The sequence below is a fragment of the Diachasma alloeum genome, unplaced genomic scaffold, assembly GCF_001412515.2.
Source record: "Diachasma alloeum isolate Michigan unplaced genomic scaffold, Dall2.0 Dall_scaffold_00315, whole genome shotgun sequence".
Lineage (NCBI taxonomy): Eukaryota > Metazoa > Arthropoda > Insecta > Hymenoptera > Braconidae > Diachasma > Diachasma alloeum.
In genome coordinates, this window is record NW_021680454.1 from 633,318 (window position 1) to 655,719 (window position 22,402).

A 22,402-nucleotide genomic window follows, 5' to 3' on the forward strand; every position below is an offset into this window, starting at 1 on the left:
CCAGTTCGTCGCATGCAGGCGGGCAGAATAGTAGAACAGGTGCGATGATGGCAGGCGCTCTCCTTCGGTACGTACTAGAATAATATTGCAGTCTACGTGTGAAAGCCTCGTGTGACAGGCTCACAACAAATGCATGTAGCTTGCCACTCACATCAACGTGTCAATGACTCAATAGCTACGTCTGTGAGTCCCTGCATCACGCTTAGTTCCAAGCATTTACTTCATGTTCGAGTCACTCTGTGAGTTGTTGGGAGTTCGCGAGGTTTCACGCACGAAAAATTTCGTAGAAAAAATTAGCGATTTCGATAGAAAATTCTAGTGGATTTCTATTGATTTTGTTTGCATTTTTTTTATAGAAAGTGTCGAATAGAAAACATTTTATAGAAAAAAAAATGGGTAGAATTTCAACTCTGTGAATAGTTGGGAGTTCGCGAGGTTTCACGCACGAAAAATTTCGTAGAAAAAATTAGCGATTTCGATAGAAAATTCTAGTGGATTTCTATTGATTTTGTTTGCATTTTTTTTATAGAAAGTGTCGAATAGAAAACATTTTATAGAAAAAAAAATGGGTAGAATTTCAACTCTGTGAATAGTTGGGAGTTCGCGAGGTTTCACGCACGAAAAATTTCGTAGAAAAAATTAGCGATTTCGATAGAAAATTCTAGTGGATTTCTATTGATTTTGTTTGCATTTTTTTGATAGAAAGTGTCGAATAGAAAATATTTTATAGAAAAAAAAATAGGTAGAATTTCTATAAAGATTTTTTTTATTTATGTAAACATTTCTATTGTATTTGTCTTCTCTTTTCGCCAGAAAAAATCGAAGAGAAAAAATTTAGGAAAAAATAAAAAATATAAAAAAAAATCATCTGGAAAAATGGAATTTTATTGATTGTTCGTACAGAATATTTTTACTGAACGTCGAAATATTTCAAGAATCGTCCAAGAACTAATAGAATTCTCACAGAATTTCCTCCCGAATTCGCTAGGCTTTCTATTAAATTATTTCTCGCGGTTCTGATTCAACAGGAGCTTGCAAGCTCTGGAGATGACATTGAATGAACCGACTGCTAGGTGGATTGTGCCTCTGAGCGATGGCAATCATGTCGTTGAGTTTGAGCATGGAACTGCTACGGGTAGAAGGGTTGTGAAGATCGATGGGAAGACACTGGTCAACAGGGAGTGGATGTTTCGGCTCGTTGGGGATGAGGTTGTCATGTTCGGGGACACAAAGTTCGTTATTCGAGTCGATCCCATACCAAGTAAGTTGTGGGGATCAATGGAAAGAAAAGTTTAGTGAGAATTATCCTGTCGCTCTATCAAAGTAGATGCTAAATAATAAATAATAATACTAATTTAAATCATTTAAATAATTAAAAATTATTGACATTAATTATTTAAATTAATTTAATTTCAATAATTTTAATAATTTTTCTCAGGAAAAAATTATTTAGTATCTTCTTGAAATGAAAAATTAAATGAAATGATAATTAAAAATGAAAATTGTTGTTTCGGAATAATTTTCATTATTATCAAAGCGAAATTTTTCCTGAGAAAGAATACAAATTTAAATTAATTTATCGAGTTTTATTGTTGAGGGAAAAGTACTCATCCAGTTTTATATAACAATTCCATTCGACATGTTGGGGATACCTCCGCTCATTTTTATGTCATTCAGATGGAAATTTGGGGTTATTGCAGGTCTCAGGTACTCGTACACTCTCTGGGTGAATGGAAAGAGCTTCAAGAACTTTGTGCAGTCGCAGTCGAAGGTTCTCGAGTCTTGGGTGACGAAAATTGGGGAGAATAAGTACAGGATTGTATTAGGTAAGAATTTAAATACAATTCCATACAAAATCACAGGGAATTCTATTCGTTTTTAATTTCAACTTATTCTGTTCACATTTTTTCAATTTTTCTCCTTCTTAGGTTCCTTAATTATTTCGTTTATATTTTATATTTCTATTCCCTAATAAGAAATACGGAAAATATAGTATTTTACATATAATATAAAACCTGAAATTCTAAATTGACGTCGATATTAATGATTTTTCAAATAAATATTTCTGATTCCGCCAAAAATATCACAATTGTAATTGCGACCGTCGTCTCAAAGTAAAATAAATGCTAGAAGAGTTATATCCACTCAAATTTTTCCATCGTCTATTAATTTATAAAATAATCGCGGAAACCTAAAGTTCAATGAGAAATTTTTTCATTAGTTAAAAATTCTGTTTAGATAAAACTACACAGGCGGTATGGGTCAATGGCGAGCAAATCGATGTGGAGGTGATTATTTTCTCCAACTCTCTGTAATCTTCCTTAAATTTTTTTTAGAATAAACGAAAATCAATTAATGTTTTCAGAACGAATTCATCGATGGCGGAGCTGAAATGCTGTTTCTCCTCGGAGGCTCGCCAGCGGTCATTCGTTCCTGCAGTTCAGAACAAAAGGGCGCTGGGATAAAGTACATATTGTACGTTGACGGCATCGAAATTACCGAACAAAACTTGCTGTCACCGACAGAATAGAAATATTTACTGATCACTCACATGTGCCTTCAGTGCCTTATTATACGGTTGTTGATTTAAATGTGCCACTTATTTATTTTGTATTCACTTGAACGACGAGGGCTGATGAACGATTGTAATTAATTTAGTGGAGGTGAAAAATAAAAAATATAAGGAAAGACGATGTTTTTTTATTTCTATTAAATTTTAAATCCGTCAATTGCATTAATTATAAAATAAAAATATAAAATTTCACAGGAAAACCTTGCAAAATCGCGAGATAATTGTATTTTAATTTTATTGAATTTTGAATTAGTTTTTGATTGATCCTATTGAAAAATTCCGCAGAAATAGAAAATATTCTATAGAAATAAATAAATAGAATTCAATTTTCTAATTTTTTTGTTTGATTTTTTAAATAAAAACAAAAAAAGGGTTAAATATTGAAATTTTCGAGTTCAAAAAAAATATTGAGCATGTGATTGATTTTATTCGTTTTATTTTGTGCATTTGCATTCGATTTATTCAGTTGATTCATTTGATTTGCACTCACTCATTCTAAAATGATCCTGGAAACTTAAAGTTTACTATTTTTATTCTGATAATATTTTTGGAGATACTCCAGCACCAGATCATTTACCAGTGGCTTGAGATCCCGAGCTGAGATGAACGCGCCATGATTGAACGAAGGGAATTTCACGGTTTCATAGACTACAGACTGTTTCGGTGACAGACTGTTAATGAAAACTCTCATATCCTCGTCTGTGGTAACGACGTCACCGGGGCCTCGAAAAATCGCCATTCCGGGCACGTCGATGGCGCTCACATCGTAATCGGGGGCTGTGGGTTGGCCGTAGTGCTGGAGGTTCAGGTCGCTCGTCAAGTAATCGTATTTCCGGAATTTCCCTTTGATAAATCGAAACAAAATTGTGACGAAAAGTTGAATTTTTCGAATCGAAATGAGAAAAAATTCCCGAGAGGTTTTCTTTGAAACGAGAGCTAGAAAATATTCACCAGAATTTCGCAACAAAATATTCAGCGAACGCTGAAGTCTCATTGACATTGACTTATCTCATAATTTATTTCACCTCTTCTCGTTCAAAATCATGAATTTTGAGAAAATTTGAATAATTACCACTGAGTGTTTGCTGACTGTAATGAAAAATAACTTTGGCTGACGTCCCCGCAGGATAATAAGACATTACACCCAGGAATTCTCTCTAAAATATTAAGAGATAAATTAAAATTCAATGTTATCGCCCCGAAAATTGAAAATTGCGTGAATGTTTTCACGTAAATTTCTCGTCGTCACAAATTTAAAAAATTTCCACTGAGGCTTGCGGTGAGAGCCTTGGAAATTTCTGACGTTTCTACTACAATTTCAGAGGATTTTGTCATTGAAAATTAATAATTTCATAGAAAAATCCGTGCAAACTGTAAATTTTAGTTTAATTATTTCCGAAAAATTAATGGAAAGTCATGAAAATTCTGCGAAATCTCTCCTTCAATTGGAAATTCCTCTGAATTTTTGAAGGAATTCCTTCAAAATTACTGAATTTCCAAGAATTTTACAGAAATCCCTAGAAAATTGAAGAAAATTTGACAGTGAGTATTCATTTTCACTCAAAATTCAGCTAAATCATAGAATTTCCGTCTTCCTGTCGCTAAAAAAATGGGACATCACTCAAATTTTCAGAGAAATGTAAAATTCTATTCACTTTTTCCCCTCAAATTGAATTTTTTCCGCCTTTTTCCGGCAAATTGAGCCAAATTTTTTTAACAACTTGAAATTTCAAGAGTAATTTTCAAAAATTATCGATGACACTCACTAAATTAAATTGCTCTCGATCGTATCCCACGAGGCGATCCATTAAACCCTGACACCATTCAAGCAGAGACCTAGTGGATGCACAGAAGTAAATGGTGATGGGGCTGAGCAAGTTCTGGCTGAATAGTTCGACGGCTCCACTCCGTGCGAATATTTGGGGAATCAGAGCCAGCGCGGGCAGGGTATCCCTCAGACGTGTTCGAGTCACCGAATAAACGACTGGGGCAAAGTAAACCACAAAGTCCATTTTCTTGTTGTACTCTGGACGAGCACTGAGGAGCATTATGTGGGTGGTGGCGCCTAATGAGTGGCCGATGAACGATAGAGACGATTGATTAGTGGCTTTGAGGACGAAGTCGATCTGCGGAGGAAGGTCCTGAAGAGCATACTCATCCATGCTAACGATAAATAAGAAAACAATTCGATAATAATGAAGCGAAAAACCTAGCGGATATCTTTACAATTTATTCTCTTATATTTGTTTGCGTTGTTTTTTGTTTGATTTTGTAAATGAAAAGAGAAGAAAAATAGAGGAAAAAACTTGGAAAATTCGTGTCGAGAAATTTCTAGCGAAACCGTCTCAACAGGAAAATTTGGATAGAAAAATGAAATTCTCCTGATTATCTGGGAAATAGTTTTATCGGAGATGTTCTGAGAATAAAACACGCAGTGAGCTGCGCAATTATTTAATAGATTAAACAAAAAATGATAGAATTTTCAATAGAAGTTTGGTAGAAATTCAATAGAATTTTCGGTCAAATTCGCTAGTTTTTTCCGTGAGATCTTCTCGTGTGAATAATTTTGATTGATTTGGTTCATTTGATAAAAGTATGCGCTTCAACCTGAAGTCCCAAAATTCAGAATTATCAGACAACCATTTTTCGTGCGTCAGACAGTACGTATTCCCTCGGAAATTACCCATCCAGACGTCGTATCCAGCATCTGATAATTGGTACCCTGGAATTGACAAGAACAAAATTTTAAAAAAATACGAGGCAGTATGTACTGTTTCAAATATTTGGGAGATAGTAAAATCTACTGATTTTGTTTATAAAGAAGCTTCTATTCAACATTTTCTATGAAAAAACGCAGTAAGACTGCGATATTCTTCACTAAAATCGGCAAAAACGAATAGAATTTTCTATCGGACTCGTAACGTTTTTTTATGAAATTTTTTCGTGCGATACCAAGACTCCTGGGAGAGCCATAAACGATGAAGGCATCTGAAGTCGCCATCAGCCCATGCTGGAGGAAAACCACAGGCCTGGGGCCCGACTTCTCCCCATCCACCGAAGAATTCGAGAGAATTCTGTGGAGAGCCAGAATATATCCGTCATCTGTAGTAACATTGTACCACTCTATTTTCCGCCCGTGAAGTTTAGCCAAACCCAACTAGAATTTCAATAAAATTTCTGTCGTGAGACGATATGAAAACAGTTAATAAAAATGAACTTCTTGAAATGAATGAGCTTCTTGAAAATCACTGGACAGGTTTTACTTTCTCAAACGTTTTTTTTAAATTAATGAACACATTATATTCCTGATAATTAAAAAAATCGTGGTGCACAAATTTGTCAGTGTCAACTTACAACATCGAGCGCAAAGAAGAGCTTTCCTCTTCCTTCCTCCACGGAATGGAGCTTGGGCGTTCGTGGGAAGAGCGCAGAGAGAAACAAAGGCGGTAATGATAGGCTAATGAGAAAGTGAATTAGCAATTTGAACATTTGCAGGCCTGATTTGTTGACTAAACTTGTTCGTGATTGTATCCCCGGACGATCTGATTATACTTCCCAGCGATGACTGACGATTGAAATTACACTTTGGATAATTTCATCGGCCACATATGAGTTCTATATGCAAAATTATACCGATAGTCTTCAATGAGCAATAATCGTAAGATGTTCTCAAGGATGTTTGAGAATATGATTTATACCCCACCTGATTCTTGGACTGTGATTTATCACCAGTGGAACCATAAAGTCTGCGGTAATTGTAAGAAGGTAAAATCACTTTCCAAGCTGCTGCTAGATTTTATTACTGCAAGAACGGTCCGTTGATGGGATTTATTAGTTTTCCGAGAGGACAAAAAATTTAGTCCATCGATGGAATTAGATGGAATTTTCTCGATCCTAATTTTCCAGGTGTTTTTTACTTAATTTTAAAATTAAAATGATAGAAAAAAATGTAATGAAAAAAATTAGAAAATTGCTGTCGAAAAATTTCTATAGAAAACATCTCAATAGAAAATGTTGTATAGAAAGACGAAATTCTGAAGATGAAATTGTCTCGTGCGTCCATTTACTCAACAAAGGGTTAACGAACACAACAGAATGTGCAAGCAATCTAAAGGTACATGCAGATTCTATCGATTTAACATCGAAGCAGTCGTCGACGTTCATTTCTCTTTTTCCGCGAAAATGTGAGGAGCACTATTCCGCAGCTGAACCTCACTTCCACAAAAAAAACTAATCACCCGAGAATATGGGGAGAAGCGCAAAGTGCATTTAAAATGACGAGACTTGTGCATTGAAAATTCAATGGTCTTCGATTTTATATCAATGGAAGATGACGTCTACCAGAAAAGCCAGTGGTATCAGCCTCGTTTCGCGATTGACCACGGGCTGGGAAGAAGAACCCGATTATGAAGGTGTGAATAAATTATGAATAAAAAATAAAATTTCACATTTGCCAGGAATTTTTGCACAAGAGAAATTGAACATTAGGAGAACGCGAAGGCCTCACTTCTTCGTATTCTTCTATTTTTCTAAATCTTCATTCATTTAATTTAATTTGGATGGAAAAGGATTGATTCGGAGCATTCATCTGATAATTCTCATGATTTACCTCTAGAAATGAGTGACGAAAGTCTACGAGAGTGTCTGGAAACAGCAATTCATACCAACAAACTTCTTGCTTTGGAGAATATGGTGTTTGAACGGTATTTGCGGAGACACGACCCACAGGCATTAGTCAGTAAGTAGACACGTAAAAAAATTTATAGAAAAACCTAAAGAATTCTGTATAAAATTCTGTTGGATTTCTATTAAACAGAACTACTCTGCGGCTTTACAGCGCGTTTTTTGTAGAAAATGCCCAATCGAAACTATTTTACAGAAGAAATCAGTGGAATTTCATCTCTCTGATCAGATATTTTCTGTAGGAATTCCTCGACATGAATTTTCTAATTGTTTCCCACTTTGTCATTCCCCTCTTTTCATTAAAAAAATCAACCAAAAAACTTAGAGAAGGAACAAACAATCGAGGAATTCCTATAGAGAATATCTGAATAGAATAAGTTTTGTAAAAAATCTAATTCTGTTGATTATTTTCGATAGGATTTCAGTGAAAAAAAAAATCGCAGAATATTGAAATAAAATTGCCCAGTAAATCGGCTAGGAAATTAATTGAATGAACCTATTTTCTAATAAATTATTCCGTGCGTGTTGTCATAATTCAAATGACTAAGAAAAAATATTTAATCCCTGTCCACAGCAATGGCACAAGTCCTAGAAACAGCAAAACAAGTGCAGCGATCTGCATCCCTGATAGCTCCCATGACCTCAACCCAAAATTTCCCAGGAAGTGTTCGTGGATCCACATCGATTCGAGATAAAATCTCAATGTCACCGAGCACAGACAGGAGCATGCAAACATCTACAGGAAGTCGTCGTTACGGATCCGCTTTGATACCGCAATCGAAGAACCTGAGGCGAGTCAATCTGCGTCTTAAAATTATTTGGATTTAGAATTATTTTACGAGTTCCCTCGCGATTCATCAACAGGATAACCTTGAACCATCGGATTGAAATGACGAATAAGGAGATCGAGGAGATGAAGAAGCACCTGGTGAACCTCGAGCAGCAGACGATAAAGAAGAAGGCTAATCTCAGGGCTCAGGTGGAGGAGATTCAGCTGAGGATTAAGGACATTCAGGAGGCGAAGACCGAGCTCGAGGAGAATGTTATCAAGAGGGGAATCGATCCTGTCAGCGGAAAACTTCCAGCTGAGAAACTTATTAAGTATGTTTACTTCTCGGGAAAATTAGAATTCATTGCGGGAGGAAATTCGGACAATTCCAAGGGTTTACTGAATTTTTTCATCATATCCGAAGTTCGTAATTAATGACGACCTAATTATGAATATTTTACGCTTATCTTGCCTTGGAAAATTTGCTTCGTAAGATCTGTTTCTATTTTGGTACTTAAAAAAATATATTTATTCGTAAATAATTAAATGAATAAATGAAAGAATAACTAAATAAATACATAAATTTCTTGTCCAATAAAGAATTATTGCTCATAAGCATTTTTTGTTTATTATTGGAATAAAAAAATCGTGAAGCAGAAATTTTTATTCATGTATTTGTCAAAAAAAATTTAATCTTCTCTTAAATCTTGACACAATGAGAGCAACTTCGTTTTTAATGTATCAATAATCACATAACGATTATAAATAATGTGATTGATCACTAGCCCACTAAAAGTTTGCATATAAAATAAAATAATTAAATATAAAATATGAAATTAAATAAATAAATAAATAAAATGAATGAAATGATTAACCACTAACCGACCACAAATTTCATATTTTCCCTTACTCAGAAGTAGAGTAGTAAAGAATTCATGAAACATTCTTCAAAATGCAAATGCTTCACACTCAAAATTCCTTCAGATTCATGGAGGACTGGATAAAAGCTGCTGACAGAATAGTTGAAAAACTGCGGCTAAAAACCCTGTCCCTAAAGCAGCAAATAAAAAAGTCGAAAATCCAACTGCAACAGAGGGAAGAGCTCGGCGAAACGCTGCACCCGATAGACTTCGAAGTCCTCGCGATAGAGAATCACGACTACCTGAAGAAAATCGAGGAGAAAAACGTGGACTTGGCTGAGCTGAAGAGAATCACCGGTCGATACAATCTCCAATTGAACACTAAGAAGAATAAGCTGTACGAACAACGACAAGTTCTCAAAAATATGGAGAGAGAGATTGAGTTGAAGGAGAAGCAGATTGAAAAGCTGAAGGTTGAGGGTCAGAATATAAAGGAGGAAGTGGAGAGAACTGATAGGGAAATGGAGGAGATTAAGAAGTTGATGGAAGAACGAAAGGTAATGAACGTGTGATCAAAGTTAATTAATTATTTATTTTATGATTAATTAATGATTTTATTAATTAATAATAAAAATAATGATACAAAAAATAATTAATCAACTTAAGTACTATCAATTAATTATAAAAATAATTATTAAGATAATTAATGATTTTGTTTATTATTAATTAATTAATTAATTAATTGAGCGATTAATGGCGTTGTCCATTCTGGGAACGACTAAATTAACAAATAAATTTATAATTGATAAAATTTCACTGTTAAAAATTTTTTAGATGAAATTTCAAGGAATTTTGTAATTAAAAATTCGCAGTTTGGTAGATAAATTAATAGAATATTCAAATTTCAGGTCAATTATTGAATTAATATTGAATTCATTGCAGATGCCGAACGTTTTGGAGTTCATAAAAATGCAAGCAGAGCTCCAAGAGATGAGGAAAACCTACAAACGACTGGAGAGGCGTAAAAAAATCCAGATGATTGCTCTGAACACGTACAAACAGCATCAGAAGCTACTGAATCAATCGGAAGTCCCTAAAAAATTTAATTCCGGGTATTTTATTCATATTCATCATGAATCCGCGATGCACACTAGAATGGGAATAAAACCCGAAATCATTGCAGGATGACGAGGTGCCCCAATGGATTTCTATCGACTCCATCGGTCTGAACGACGTAAAAACTGTCCCTAGAAATTTTCAATTGTTCCTCTGCTTCGGTTGGACCTCACCGGGGAGTTCGTGCTCTCTAATGTGCGACTAGGAGTGGACGCAATTATCTCACGAGTAATTGCCACGCTGTCCTGGCCGTCACAGATTGCACCACAGGGTAATTGTCGTTACCGGTGTTGTTTTTGCTGAAGGAAGCAAAACGGAAAACGCCTACTCCTGCGTCTCATTCGATGATACACCTAGCTACATGAAAAAATAAAATAAAGCATATTTAAGGGTGTCCGAGTACTTTGGCTATTTTTTCTCCTGTGAAACGCTTTTTTAATTTTGTAGGCGAACATTAGAGGTTTCATTTAACAATGATTTTATTATTATTTAAACTTTGCAGGTCTGAATTTGAATCTCGATAATGGACCGGCATCCATCATTGGTTTTTGGAATATTTCCGTTTAAATTTGAAAATTGTAAAATAATTAATAATTTAAATTTTGGATTGACTCTTGAGCTAATATTTCTAAATTTCGTAAAAGGGATTTGCGATTAGTCAAATGATGATCAATTTTTCGAACTCAATTATTGATTGATAAAATAGTGCGGAATTTGGATATTTTAATTATTGATTAATTTAATCATTTAAAATTAATGAGTATTAGCAATTTACTTCTTCAAAATTTAACTTTACTTAGAATTTATGATTCTACCGATGGTTGATCTCGATAATGAACCGTTAGAAAACATTTTAAAAATCTGATAAAAAAATTAGAAAGTTCATTTTTTGAGGAAAAGTGATGAGATAATTGAAAAATTCCAATTTTTGAAAAAAATTGGAAAAATTGTAAAAAATTCCTGTTAAAAAATTCGGCAGTTTATGATAAAATGTTGAAAGGAAAATATTAGTGCCCAGAAAATGAATTGAAATATCCTGCAAAATTCATTCAAATTCCCCCTTAAATTCAAATCAACTTAAATATTCCAAGAATTTTCCCTTCAAATCAAAGGTGAAAAGTTCCCTCCGAGAATAACCATCAACATCCTCCACTTATCCACTAATTCATCAAACCCATAATTCCCTATTTCTCCTCCAGTCATCAATTACGTAAAATAATTTTCTCCAATTATCACGATTTCCAACACGCAACCACGTCCTAGAAAATTGCAATAATTTTCCAATCCCTCCTCCTGACCCTTATTTTAAAAATTTCAACAGGCGCATTTTCACGGCCATTTCATCATCAATTTCCCCATTCACTTTATTTTCGGGGAATTCAGGGCATTTATTCTATTTTCGTACGGTTGGGATCATTTTCTGGATGACGTCGAGCTAGGTCAGTGCGCACGAAGCAATTGTCGAGAGCTCGAAAATGCGTGGAGAACACAGAAAGCCATTAGACCCGATAGTTTCGTGGAACCATGAAACTTGGGGTCACAGTGAAACTGTCCCACTGGATCCTCATTTTGCCTCCAATTTTTTTCACGAGGATCGTCGAAATAATCGTGCTCAGTCTCCTTTTAACGTTGGAAGATTTTCGGCTCGTGCCGCGCTGAGTCTGTTGGTTACGCTTCATGCACCGCTGATGCCTGTCCCTTCCTCTACTCGGTGCTCTGGACGACGTCCTGTGGAATATTACCCTCGTGGATTCAGTTTTTATCGGGACACGCACGGATACGGAATCGAGGCGAAGAGAAAAACAGAAACAATTGTGATATCAGTAATTTATTGTAAGCGGAGGGAATAAAATATGAGTAGACGTCAATTGTGGTGATTTTTAGACTGAGACTGAGGCGGAGGAATTCTGAATATCGAGTTGTGATTGTGAAAATACGGGAGGGATTTGATGAGATCTTTCTCATTTTTTATTAAGGGTAAATTTTTGGAAAGAAATTTTAACACTCAATTAATAATAATAATTGATAATAAAAATGACATTTTCTTTAGAAATTCAATAGAATTTTCTATCGACTAGAGTATCTCGCGCGCTATAAACATGCCCATTCGGTCTTACAGTTTTTTTTTCTATAAACAATCCATTCATCTAAATTAATTGACTAATTTCAAATCGCAGAAATTGTTGAAATATAGCTATGCTTATAGCTATAAAAATAATTTATAAGTCTAAATATACAAATATATAAATAGAATAGAATAAAATAGAAAACCTTAAAATAGAAAAAAAAGATAAAATGCAGTTTTAAAAAATTCTTGTTATGACTACAATAATAGCTATGAATAGAACAAAATTACAGCCAGACACATCAGGCAATATTGACAGAAAACGTTACATGGATTTTTTAAAAATAAATTCGCTTAATTTTTCTGTGAAATATTTTCGTGCTGCCCCCATCCCCAAAATCGATCCGCCCCAACTGCAGAAACCCGTCCCACCGTAAGGGTGATTCAACCCCAGCTTTTACCACTGTTGCCTAGACACTTGACCACCCTTACTCCTTTTATTATTTCAGGTACTGCACGTGCTTTCGGCTAACGGGGCAATTGTTCGATAAGACCGTTTACAGTTATCCCGCTGGAGGCCCCCAAATGTACACTGAGACCGTGACGAAGTAAAATAGAACGACAATGTGAATGACAGCAAATATCTTAACAAAATTATGATCATAAAAATTTGAGAGAGCTAAAAATATTTCAATCGTCGAGATCTCGAGCTTAATCACGAGAAATGGAATTGCACTTTTCATGGTTGTGGATTTTATCTGGAGTGTTGATTATTTGTCGAGGTGGCGATGGACGTTACACAGAGGTAAGACCAAGAGTCTTTAATTTATCAATTCGGAAAATTAAAAAAATTTACGAGTTTCAGGGACATTTTTAGAATTTAATTTTTTTTAGAATTTGAAATTTAATAGAAAAATTTTGCGAATTCGCTAGACAATTCTATCAAATTTCTATTGAGCTTTCTATTAGTTTTTGGCCGATTTTATTGAAATGTTCAGTAGAAAATACTCTATAGAAAAATTCATAAGAATTCGATTTTTGTACACAATTTATTCTATTCAGATTTTTTCTATAGAATATTTTCTATTAAACATTTCAATCGAATTGATTAGCGAATTCGCTAAATTTTCCTATTAAATTTTTAAGAAACTAATAAAAACAGTAAATTACAAAATACTAAATACTAAAATAATGACTAAAAAGCTAATAAAAATACTAAAGAAATAATAAAAATGAATCGGCATATCCCTGAAAATGAAATTTTTTTCTCTACGAACAACTTTCACTTGGACTCATTACATACAACGATTGAGATGCAATCCTCAATCAGCATCTTCACGCCCTTCGTTGTTGCTCGCCAATCGGCGTTTAACGGTGCTCCAGAGATGATACAATTCGATAGAACTATTGCACTGCAGAACTCCCATTGTTCCCTGGTTCATTAATGGTCAGAGGCTCTGTTTAGAATTCTAATTGTGTTCGTTTACGAGTGGATCTGTAATGAGGGGATCCGTTTCAGTCGTTGTTTGTTTATTTTACGAAGTTTGCAGAGATATCTTTGACGAGGGGACTCTGGTGTGTTAATGAGGGGTCATTAAATCTGCCGCGAATTAATTATTTTTTTTATTTGAAATAAAGTTTTTTATTTGAATTATTTTATAATTCAAGAAATTATTTATTTCGTAATTTTACGAAATGCAATTTTTAAAATTATTGTAATAAAATAACTGCGTGAGCTATACTATTTTATCTGCTCACTGCGGAAATCTCTATTCCTTTTGTATTCAGGGGCTCAATGTCAACTTGGGAGAGGCCCTGCAATTTCTGCGGGAGTACGACCGAGAGGCCTCAAGTGTCTGCACGAGGACGATGATGACGCAGTGGAACTTCGCGACGAACATCACGGACTACAACAGACGGAAAATGGTGCTAAAATCATGAGTTTAACAGAATAGAATGGCCTCGCCAATTCTCTTCGAAATTATTACCATCATTTTCTGTTGAAGTTGGAGGAACAAACGTTGAAACTGAAGTTCGAGAGGTCCTCGTGGAAAAAGGCGGTCAGTTTCGCCTGGACGAGGATCCCCGACCCATTGGCTAGGAGGCAGCTAAAAATTATCGCGGTCAAGGGAAGAAATTCATTGACCGAAGATAAATTTAATGAAGTAATTGGTTTTAAATGTATTCTTTTCTCCTCAACTTTTTTTTTACTGCGGAAATGATAATTTATCTCACAAATATTCGCCATCACCTCAGATTTTCTACTTATTATTCATTTTGGAAAAGAAAAAAATAGGAAACTCAGTGCATTATGAATTCAAACCATTTCAGATCCATCACTTGATCGTGGAGATGAAAGAATCCTACACCAGGGCGCGATTATGCCCGTACAAAAAAATGGGAACAGCTTGCGATCTTGACATGGAGCACGGTAAAATTCCTCTCCCCTCAAAAATCTCCAGAGACAAACAAAAATAACGGAAAAACCTAGCAAATTCGATAAAAAAATTGAATTCTAGAAAATTCAATTGAATTTCTATTACAAATCCCATTCGTTTCGTAGAAAATTTCTAGTAGAAACAATTATTATTATTTTATAGACAAAACGGGATAATTTCATTTTTTTATATAATTGTCTCTATGGGAATTCCTCAGCATGAATTTCCCAAATGTTTTCCCCTCGATTTTTCTTCTCTGTTTATTTCAAAAAATTGAACAAAAGTGCTTCGAAAATTTAAGTTGACGAATTTTTGTAAAAAATATCTCAGTAGAATGATTTGTATAGAAAAATGAAATTCTACTAATTTTTTCTATAGAATATTTTCCATTGGACATTTTTATGGAAAAAAAATTGCAAAACCTAACAGAAAATTGAATAAAAATCCAGTAGAATTCTCAAGCGAATTTGCTACATTTTTTCATAATTTTTTAAAAAAATAATTGAAATTTTTTCCACTCCGTTAAAAAATTTCGACGAGTTATAAATGGAAAAAATTTCATTTTCCAGACGTAAACAGAATAATGGCGAAGTCGAGGGACTACGAGGAACTCCTGCACTACTGGAGAGCGTGGCAAGAGGCGGTGGGTCCTCCCCTGAAGAACAAGTACATGAGATACGTGCAGCTGGCGAACCAAGCGGCCAGGCTGAACGGTTTCTCGGACGCCGGGGACCAGATGCGAGAGGCCTACGAGGACGATTACTTCCAGCAGAACATCGCGGAAGTGGTCTCTGCAATCACTCCCCTGTACAAGCATCTCTTCACGTACGTCAGGACGAAGCTAATTGAGAGATACGGAGATAAAGTGAGGGCTGATGGTCCTCTCCCCGCGCACTTGCTGGGGAACATGTGGGCGCAGAATTGGGAGGGGATCTACGATCTCGTCGAGCCGTTCCCTGCTGCCCGGCGATTCGACGTTACTCTTGACATGATCATCCAGGGATTCACGCCGTTAAGGTACACTTCGTTTCCTCCATTCACAGATTTTTTTAATGCGATTAACTGCAGCAATAACGAAGAGGTGAAATAAAATGGATTGAAGATGATGTTTTTGAAAATGAAATTACGAAAATTTTTTAAGGATTAAAGTGATTTGATTTGATTCGAAAGCGTTTAATCCTGTTGTTCTCAGAATGTTCCAAATGTCTGAAGAATTTTTTACATCCCTCGGAATGAAGCCAATGCCCCCAGAGTTCTGGAGATATTCCATGTTTGAGAAGCCGATTGATCGAGAAGTGAAATGTACAGCGAGTGCTTGGGATTTTTGCAATCGCATTGATTACAGGTATTTTTTTTCGTCTCAATTACTCTATTGGTAGAGATGTATTAGCTTGCTGAATGTTTCAATGAATAATATTATTATTATTAATAATAATAGATTATGATTTAAAATAACAACGATTAACTATTATTAATAAAACATAATTAATTATTATTATTATTAATAATAATTATCATCATCCTCATAATTGCAATTTATAATTCATCATTACGTTTGTCATCTTCATCCTTGATCCATTGCATTCAGAATAAAACAGTGTACAAGAGTTACAATGGAAGATCTGCTGTCAACCCACCATGAAATGGCGCACATTGAGTATTACCTTCAGTACAAAGACCAACCCCTTATATTTCGAAACGAAGCCCTGCCTGGATTTCACGAGGCTGTCAGTGATGCAATGGAACTCTCCGTGATGAATCCGAGGCATTTGCAGAGGATCGGCCTCTACAATAATTCTACAGAGGATTACGAGAGCAATATCAACTTCCTGATGCTCATGGCTTTACGGAAAGTTGTGTATCTGCCGTTTGCTTATATCGTTGATCAGGTGAAATAACGCAACAATTTTCATTCGATCTTGATTTCTTTTAAAGGGCGACTTTTGCTTTTGTATTCGTTAAATACGAAATTTTCAATTTTTTGCGTCAGGGTAAATAATTTTGGACTTAAGACAATGGGAAAATAATTGTTTACAGAATCCAATTGCGATTAATAATATTCTTAGCAATGCCATCTTTAGCGGGTTTGATCATGAGATTGATTGCATCATCTGTTGTTGAACAGAATTATTTTGAAGTCAATATTCAGGAAAAGGTAAAAATTGCAACGTCGGGGCAGGGATGGCCAACAATAGTAGATTTTGACAAAAATATTAAGAAGAATTATCTCCTTATATTGTGCAAGGTTTGAGTATATTTAACAAATTTAATAAATTATAAAATTTAATTACTAAATTTAACGATTAACGGTGAATAAAATATTTGATAATATTGAAGCGCTTCCCAAAGCTAAGCCTGGCAGTGCGCAAGCCCCGGAGGACAATAAATAAATCTGACACTTAGTAGTTTCATGATTCAATTTAATACTCAAATTAAAATTCCTCGTCACAGAAATTTCATTCAACAAATTGCTAATTTATCATCAAAAATATATTGACTCTATAGCGAGGAAGGCAATGTCCCACTCATTTCTTTCACAATAAATAATTGTTTAAATTCTACGGGGTGATTTTTAGAATATGAGAGACTGATTTTCATTCAACTTTCGTCTTATTCATTCGACTTTTTGTAATAAGTTGATGGTATTTTTCCACGCAGTGGCGATGGCGAGTATTCAGTGACGGAGTTGCAGATATGACTACGCGTTGGTGGGAGCTGCGGCTCCAATACCAGGGGATTGTACCTCCCATTGCGAGAATCGAGAGGGATTTCGATCCTGCGTCGAAATATCACGTCCCGGCTGACATTCCTTACGTCAAGTAATTACAGTAAAACCAAATTAATTAATTACATTGAGTAATTGCAGTAAACCCAATTAACTAATTAATATCTTCGAATGCTGTGGAGTCAGAAAATGAAGTGGAAATATGAAAGCCTGTGGAATTGATCGGTTTTCAGGTATTTCGTTGGAACAGTGATGCAGTACCAACTGTACGAAACCCTGTGTGATATTTCTGGACACAAAGGGGACCTGCACTCCTGCGATCTTTACCGATCCAGAGAGGCCGGAAGACTATTGTCGTTAGTGTGAAATGAGTTTCAGTGGAGGGAAAAGAGGAATTAATTAATTTATTTATTTATGATGACGAAAATTTTTTAATTTTCTTCTAGGGACGTTTTGTCACAAGGTTCTTCAAGGCCTTGGCAAGACATCGTGAGGGAAATGACTCGTGGGAGGACAAACAGAATCGATGCTTCTGCGTTAATGAGATACTTCGATCCACTTTATAAATGGCTGCAGCGACAGAATGTCATGGAACCGGTGATTGGGTGGATCACGAGTCAGGATGATACAGGTAAATTATCCCCGAAATCTAATGTCTAATGTTCATCTGAAATTTCTAATTATTTACTCTCGGATTTTTTTTGTATCTAAAATTCGTTTGATTTATTGACGATTTTCAAAAAGAATCAGACAGTTTTGATTTCACTGGCTCGCCTGTCGGAGCCCTTCATAAGAGTTTCTAGAATATTTTAAACCAAAATTACTTTACTTACTCATAATTTTAATAACTCATTTCGAAACTGTCTCGTTTCAGCTCTCTTCGCCCATTGGTATGGAAACTCTGGAGAAAACATCTCTTGTCATCACTATCTTCTCCTTATTTTCATCTCAATTTTCCTCATGACTCGATAAGAGACGAAGAGAATTAAACCTCTGGGAAAGCTTTGTACATATGAAGTTGGAATTAATTATTGTACATAAGATCTACGAAAATATTTATTGTCATAGCTATTAACAAACCAGTTCTTGAGATTTTCTAGCGTAACAATTTTCGTAGCGATTTCTAGTGAATTCCTCTGTAGGAATAACCGAAAAGAAATAGAAGAGTTGTTTCCATACTTTTGTATCTGAATCTTAATAAAGACATTGAGTTTGCTCGGACCCCCGAGTATTTACTATGAGTTTGAATTTTGTATGGAGCAGGGCTGCCCGTTGTATTGTTTATAACAATCCAAGTCTTCTGCTGCGTCTTTCTCCAGTCCAATGTGATCGCCATTCCCGTCGACACAGTAATATTGCTTTCGTCGATGTTGCCAGTGCTCGAAATTACCGAAGCTACAGCATTTCGGTAATTCTTCAATTCCATTTTGAGAGAGAAGCCAAACGGTTCTAGCACAATCTGAGATGGAGAAGAAATGTTTGAATTTTTAAAGTGAACCGCGTTACTTGATGAATCATAGGAAAACCTCGCGATTTCGTTAAAAAATTCTATTAAATTTCGCGTTTTTACGTTTTTTATTGCGCAGTTTTTTAATGTCCAATAGAAATTATTTTACGGAAAAACCGCCAGAATTTCATCTTTCTCTACAACTTTTTCTTTTCAGCGATTTTCTATAGAAATTTTTCGACCTGAGCTTTCTAAGTTTTTTCTACTCTATTTTTTTCCTTTTTGATAAAAAATATCTCAATAAATAAATCGGATAGAAAAAGCGAATTAGATTGATTTTTTCTGTAGAATATTTTTCATTGACTACTCCTATTGACAAAAAGCGAATGAATGCGTAAAAAAATTGATAGAATTTTTAAATTGCAAGTTTTACAATTTAGAATTTTTTTCATGTTCGTGGAGGATTTCCAAAGGTGAAAAAAAACCGTAATTTGTCACAAAAATAAATATTTTCGTCTTTAACGACGATTGCAATTTACTCACTACAATCCATGACAACAGCTTCCGGTGAATCCACGTCGGCTGCGAAACCAACCTTATCAAACGTGATTTGATTTCCCGAAGGATCCGCACAAATCTTCTTTGATCCTGAGATCTGCACCCGATGGAACATTCCATCGGGCTGACAAACCGGATTATTAAAGAGAGGTTTCCTGCTCAGTGATGACTGTGACGATGAATATCTCATGTATTCGCAATCTGTTGTGAACGTCCCAGGCGTGTGTCTCTTCGGATCAACTTGAATCGAATAATTGAAGAATAATTTAAATTGAAGTTTTTGCGTTTTCTTAAATTTTGTTAGTGAGTTTCAAAATGTTTTTTTTATTTACAACAAAGAGGCTGTCCTTCTTTGATCTCTTTCACCTTCACGGTCTTCACTAAGGTGTTCGGATGGCCCTCCATGGGATCAACGCATGCACAATCCGCATTGTCTCCTAACAAACACTGCAATTGATCAAAGAGACCGTGTTCGGTGCATCGAGCTGTGAATACCGGTTTTTTTAGATTCTCCCAGCGAGAGATGTCTATCGTCTTTCGTGCTCTCCAGTCGTTTATAGAGCATCCTGCAGGGAGAAAGAAGATGCGGACTAAAAAATTTTATTTAAAAATTTAACGTATGAAATTAACTAATTAATTGACTAATTTTTAATTAATTCTGTTGAATTTCTATTGGATTATAATAAACATTCGTTGTTCGCTGATTGTATGGGAAAATTTCGCAGTTCTTTTTTTTCCACAAATTTTTTTTCAGTAGGAATGTTCAGTAGGGAATATTCAATAGATAGAATCAATAGAATTTGATTTATTCTTTGCAAATTATTCTGTTGGAATTTTTTCTATAAAAATTTCTCTGCTTAAATTCTCTAAATTTTTGTGTCTTAGTTGTTTAATGGGAAAGGAAAAAAATTTTCGTCTCAATAGAAAAAATTGTATCGGAAGCTAAAAATGAAACGATTTTTGCTGTAAAATATTTTTTCTGTTAAAAATCTCCTTCCTATGGAAATTTTTATAGAATCCCTTCCTATGGAATTTATTTGTGTCTGCAGATATCAATCGTAAAGAAATATCAGTTCAGAATATGTTCTTTCTACCACAAGTCATTTTGAGTTCATCCCCGGAATTCAGAAACGCCAATTCGCCGAAAATTCTTTCGCCTTCCGGAGAGACGCAGTAGCATCTGAAAATTTTCGTAAGATTTTGAGAAAAACTGAGGGCATTCATCTTATACTACAATAATTGACTAATCATTCTTCATTTCAGGTGAAGAACAGTCATTTTCATAATTACAGCACTTACATTATTCATAACTACATTTAAAGAATTATAACAATGAAAAGTCTTTTAGAAATTACATTGATCCTGGAATGCAATGGAAAGGAGCGTATAGTCCATCGTCATCGCACTTGGGCCGCACTTCTAGAAAACCTGCTGAACCGGCCGCCCTCCGCCGATCCCATTCTTTCTGGCCCTTACTGCATTTTGTAGTCGCCACTAAAATCACTAGTGTCATATCCCAAAAATTTCGGAATCATAATTGTAAAGAAATACGCATTATTGGCCACATTGCACGAACATTAAATTATTCTCGAACTGGCACACGGAGAGAAATGTTCAGTAAAAATTACGGAACTCACAATTCACTCACCGATTACGGAGTGGACTCAGAAAATTTAAGTGACGGTATCGTAATTTTTCACAGGAGATTCAGATAAAAATTCCGGAACGCTCCGTAAAAATTTCGCGACAGTTCCGTCAAATTTCCTATATACAACCACATTTCGCTCCGGAATTACAAAAAAGATATAATTTCTGTTGAATATTTCTCGAATTTTCTCATTTCTTGAAATGATTTTCTACTTTTGTAGTCGAACATCAAAGCTTTCAGTTGAGCCCTAGTCGACCCTAATTTTTCTGACATTTTACAATGATAACAAAACAATTTAAAAAGCTGAGAAAATTTAGAAAGTTTACAAAAAAAATTTGGAGAAAGATTGATGAAATAATTGAAAAATGCAATTTTTTAATTCTTGATAAACAATCAATTTTCGAACATAAAATGAATATTTCTCTCCGTGCAGCGAATTACGTTAAAAACAAAAAAATTAAAAATAGAAATCACTGAATAAAAAATAAACAAACAAATCAGGGAAGGATAAAATTCTTGTGCTAATTAAGTCAATGTTTAAGTCTCGAAACTTGCTTTTCTGACATGTCGACGTCCCGTTGTCATGCCGAAGGCAGGCTAAACCGGGACCGCATATGTCTGTGGGTGGAAACATCCCCGGGGCGCCCGTCGTACAGGATCCTCCCTCCACAATATTCGTGAGGCAATATTCACAGCAATTGCAAACATCGGGGTACGGAAGATGTGTCCCAGAATGAGTGGCATTCATTGCCTTGCATGCTTCGCTCAACTCGGGACACCCCTTTGTCTTCTTGTAATCCTATTCCAAAGAACAACATTTCTGTAGAAAATTCTGGCGAGTTCTAGAATGTTCTGGAATGTTCCAGAACGTTGCTGAATTTTTTAGAATGTTCCAAATGATTCTGAACTATTGAAGACAATAATAAAATAAGTTAATCAAGTTTGAAATGAAGTAAAAACAAAATGTCATTGAAGACAATTATAGAATAAGTTGACCAAGTTTGAGACAACAGATCTTATGACACATGAAGACAGCATTTATTTTAATTACCGCACAGAATTCTGGTGTACATCTGATCTCCGTGTCACTATGGACTGCACACACCAATCCCATCAATAGCAACCAAATCATTTTCGTCAACGAAACTGCAATTATTCACAGTGACAATCCTCGCGAAGAATGACGATAATCTAATCTTCATCATTGCACTCCATAGAGAGATAGTAAAAGGGGAAAACTTATCAGAGCTGATAATTTTATTTCCGAATGTTTTACTTGACGCTTCCGATAATCATTTATTTTCTTAGCGGTGAACTAGAAGATCTCACATCCATAAAAATAATTCAGTTTAATTAAATAAAGCCCTTTCAAATTGTTTTGTTATTGCATTTTTCTGGGTGCAATCTACGCAATTATTTAAAAAAAGAATTAGCAGAATTACATCTTCAAAAAAATCTTTAAAAATGTCAGAAAAGGTTCTGAGGATCAGAGAATTATGAGACAAATACGGAATTAATCAG

General features: G+C 35.1%; 5 protein-coding genes across 7 annotated transcripts; 3 read left to right on the forward strand and 2 right to left on the reverse strand.

The window, feature by feature from the left end:
- The first annotated feature begins 18 nt into the window (after positions 1 to 18).
- Positions 19 to 2,688, forward strand: LOC107040075 (fas apoptotic inhibitory molecule 1). Of its 3 annotated transcripts, none has more exons than XM_015260003.2 (5): positions 19 to 67; positions 1,029 to 1,261; positions 1,701 to 1,826; positions 2,239 to 2,288; positions 2,366 to 2,688. In XM_015260003.2, exons 1-5 carry the CDS (start codon positions 45 to 47, stop codon positions 2,528 to 2,530), a joined length of 597 nt encoding a protein of 198 aa, XP_015115489.1. In that variant the 5' UTR covers positions 19 to 44; the 3' UTR covers positions 2,531 to 2,688. The 3 variants fall into 3 exon arrangements, with proteins under 3 accessions (XP_015115489.1, XP_015115490.1, XP_015115488.1); XM_015260004.2 differs by lacking the exon at positions 19 to 67 and adding an exon at positions 116 to 183; XM_015260002.2 differs by lacking the exon at positions 19 to 67 and adding an exon at positions 118 to 239.
- Positions 2,689 to 2,991: 303 nt separating this feature from the next.
- On the reverse strand, positions 2,992 to 6,188 carry LOC107040076 (lipase 3). Its single transcript, XM_015260005.1, has 6 exons — positions 5,927 to 6,188; positions 5,525 to 5,729; positions 5,180 to 5,294; positions 4,339 to 4,735; positions 3,645 to 3,729; positions 2,992 to 3,415 (listed from the first exon to the last, which is right to left on the reverse strand). Exons 1-6 carry the CDS (start codon positions 6,059 to 6,061, stop codon positions 3,087 to 3,089), a joined length of 1,266 nt encoding a protein of 421 aa, XP_015115491.1. The 5' UTR covers positions 6,062 to 6,188; the 3' UTR covers positions 2,992 to 3,086.
- A 713-nt stretch (positions 6,189 to 6,901) lies between these two features.
- On the forward strand, positions 6,902 to 10,319 carry LOC107040006 (coiled-coil domain-containing protein 113). The gene is made up of 7 exons (XM_015259893.1): positions 6,902 to 6,984; positions 7,188 to 7,310; positions 7,830 to 8,046; positions 8,120 to 8,356; positions 9,009 to 9,441; positions 9,827 to 9,996; positions 10,068 to 10,319. Exons 1-7 carry the CDS (start codon positions 6,903 to 6,905, stop codon positions 10,111 to 10,113), a joined length of 1,308 nt encoding a protein of 435 aa, XP_015115379.1. The 5' UTR covers position 6,902; the 3' UTR covers positions 10,114 to 10,319.
- A 2,483-nt stretch (positions 10,320 to 12,802) lies between these two features.
- Positions 12,803 to 18,443, forward strand: LOC107040031 (angiotensin-converting enzyme). The gene is made up of 11 exons (XM_015259934.2): positions 12,803 to 12,870; positions 13,854 to 13,991; positions 14,072 to 14,230; positions 14,397 to 14,496; positions 15,073 to 15,520; positions 15,696 to 15,848; positions 16,092 to 16,392; positions 17,162 to 17,322; positions 17,462 to 17,584; positions 17,675 to 17,859; positions 18,103 to 18,443. The coding sequence occupies exons 2-11, from the start codon at positions 13,935 to 13,937 to the stop codon at positions 18,198 to 18,200; spliced, it is 1,785 nt and encodes a 594-aa protein (XP_015115420.1). The 5' UTR covers positions 12,803 to 12,870; positions 13,854 to 13,934; the 3' UTR covers positions 18,201 to 18,443.
- LOC107040032 lies at positions 18,267 to 22,389 on the reverse strand. Its single transcript, XM_015259935.2, has 7 exons — positions 21,933 to 22,389; positions 21,437 to 21,680; positions 20,589 to 20,736; positions 20,328 to 20,413; positions 19,566 to 19,799; positions 19,219 to 19,473; positions 18,267 to 18,687 (listed from the first exon to the last, which is right to left on the reverse strand). The coding sequence occupies exons 1-7, from the start codon at positions 22,011 to 22,013 to the stop codon at positions 18,464 to 18,466; spliced, it is 1,272 nt and encodes a 423-aa protein (XP_015115421.1). The 5' UTR covers positions 22,014 to 22,389; the 3' UTR covers positions 18,267 to 18,463.
- Between the last annotated feature and the right edge of the window lie 13 nt (positions 22,390 to 22,402).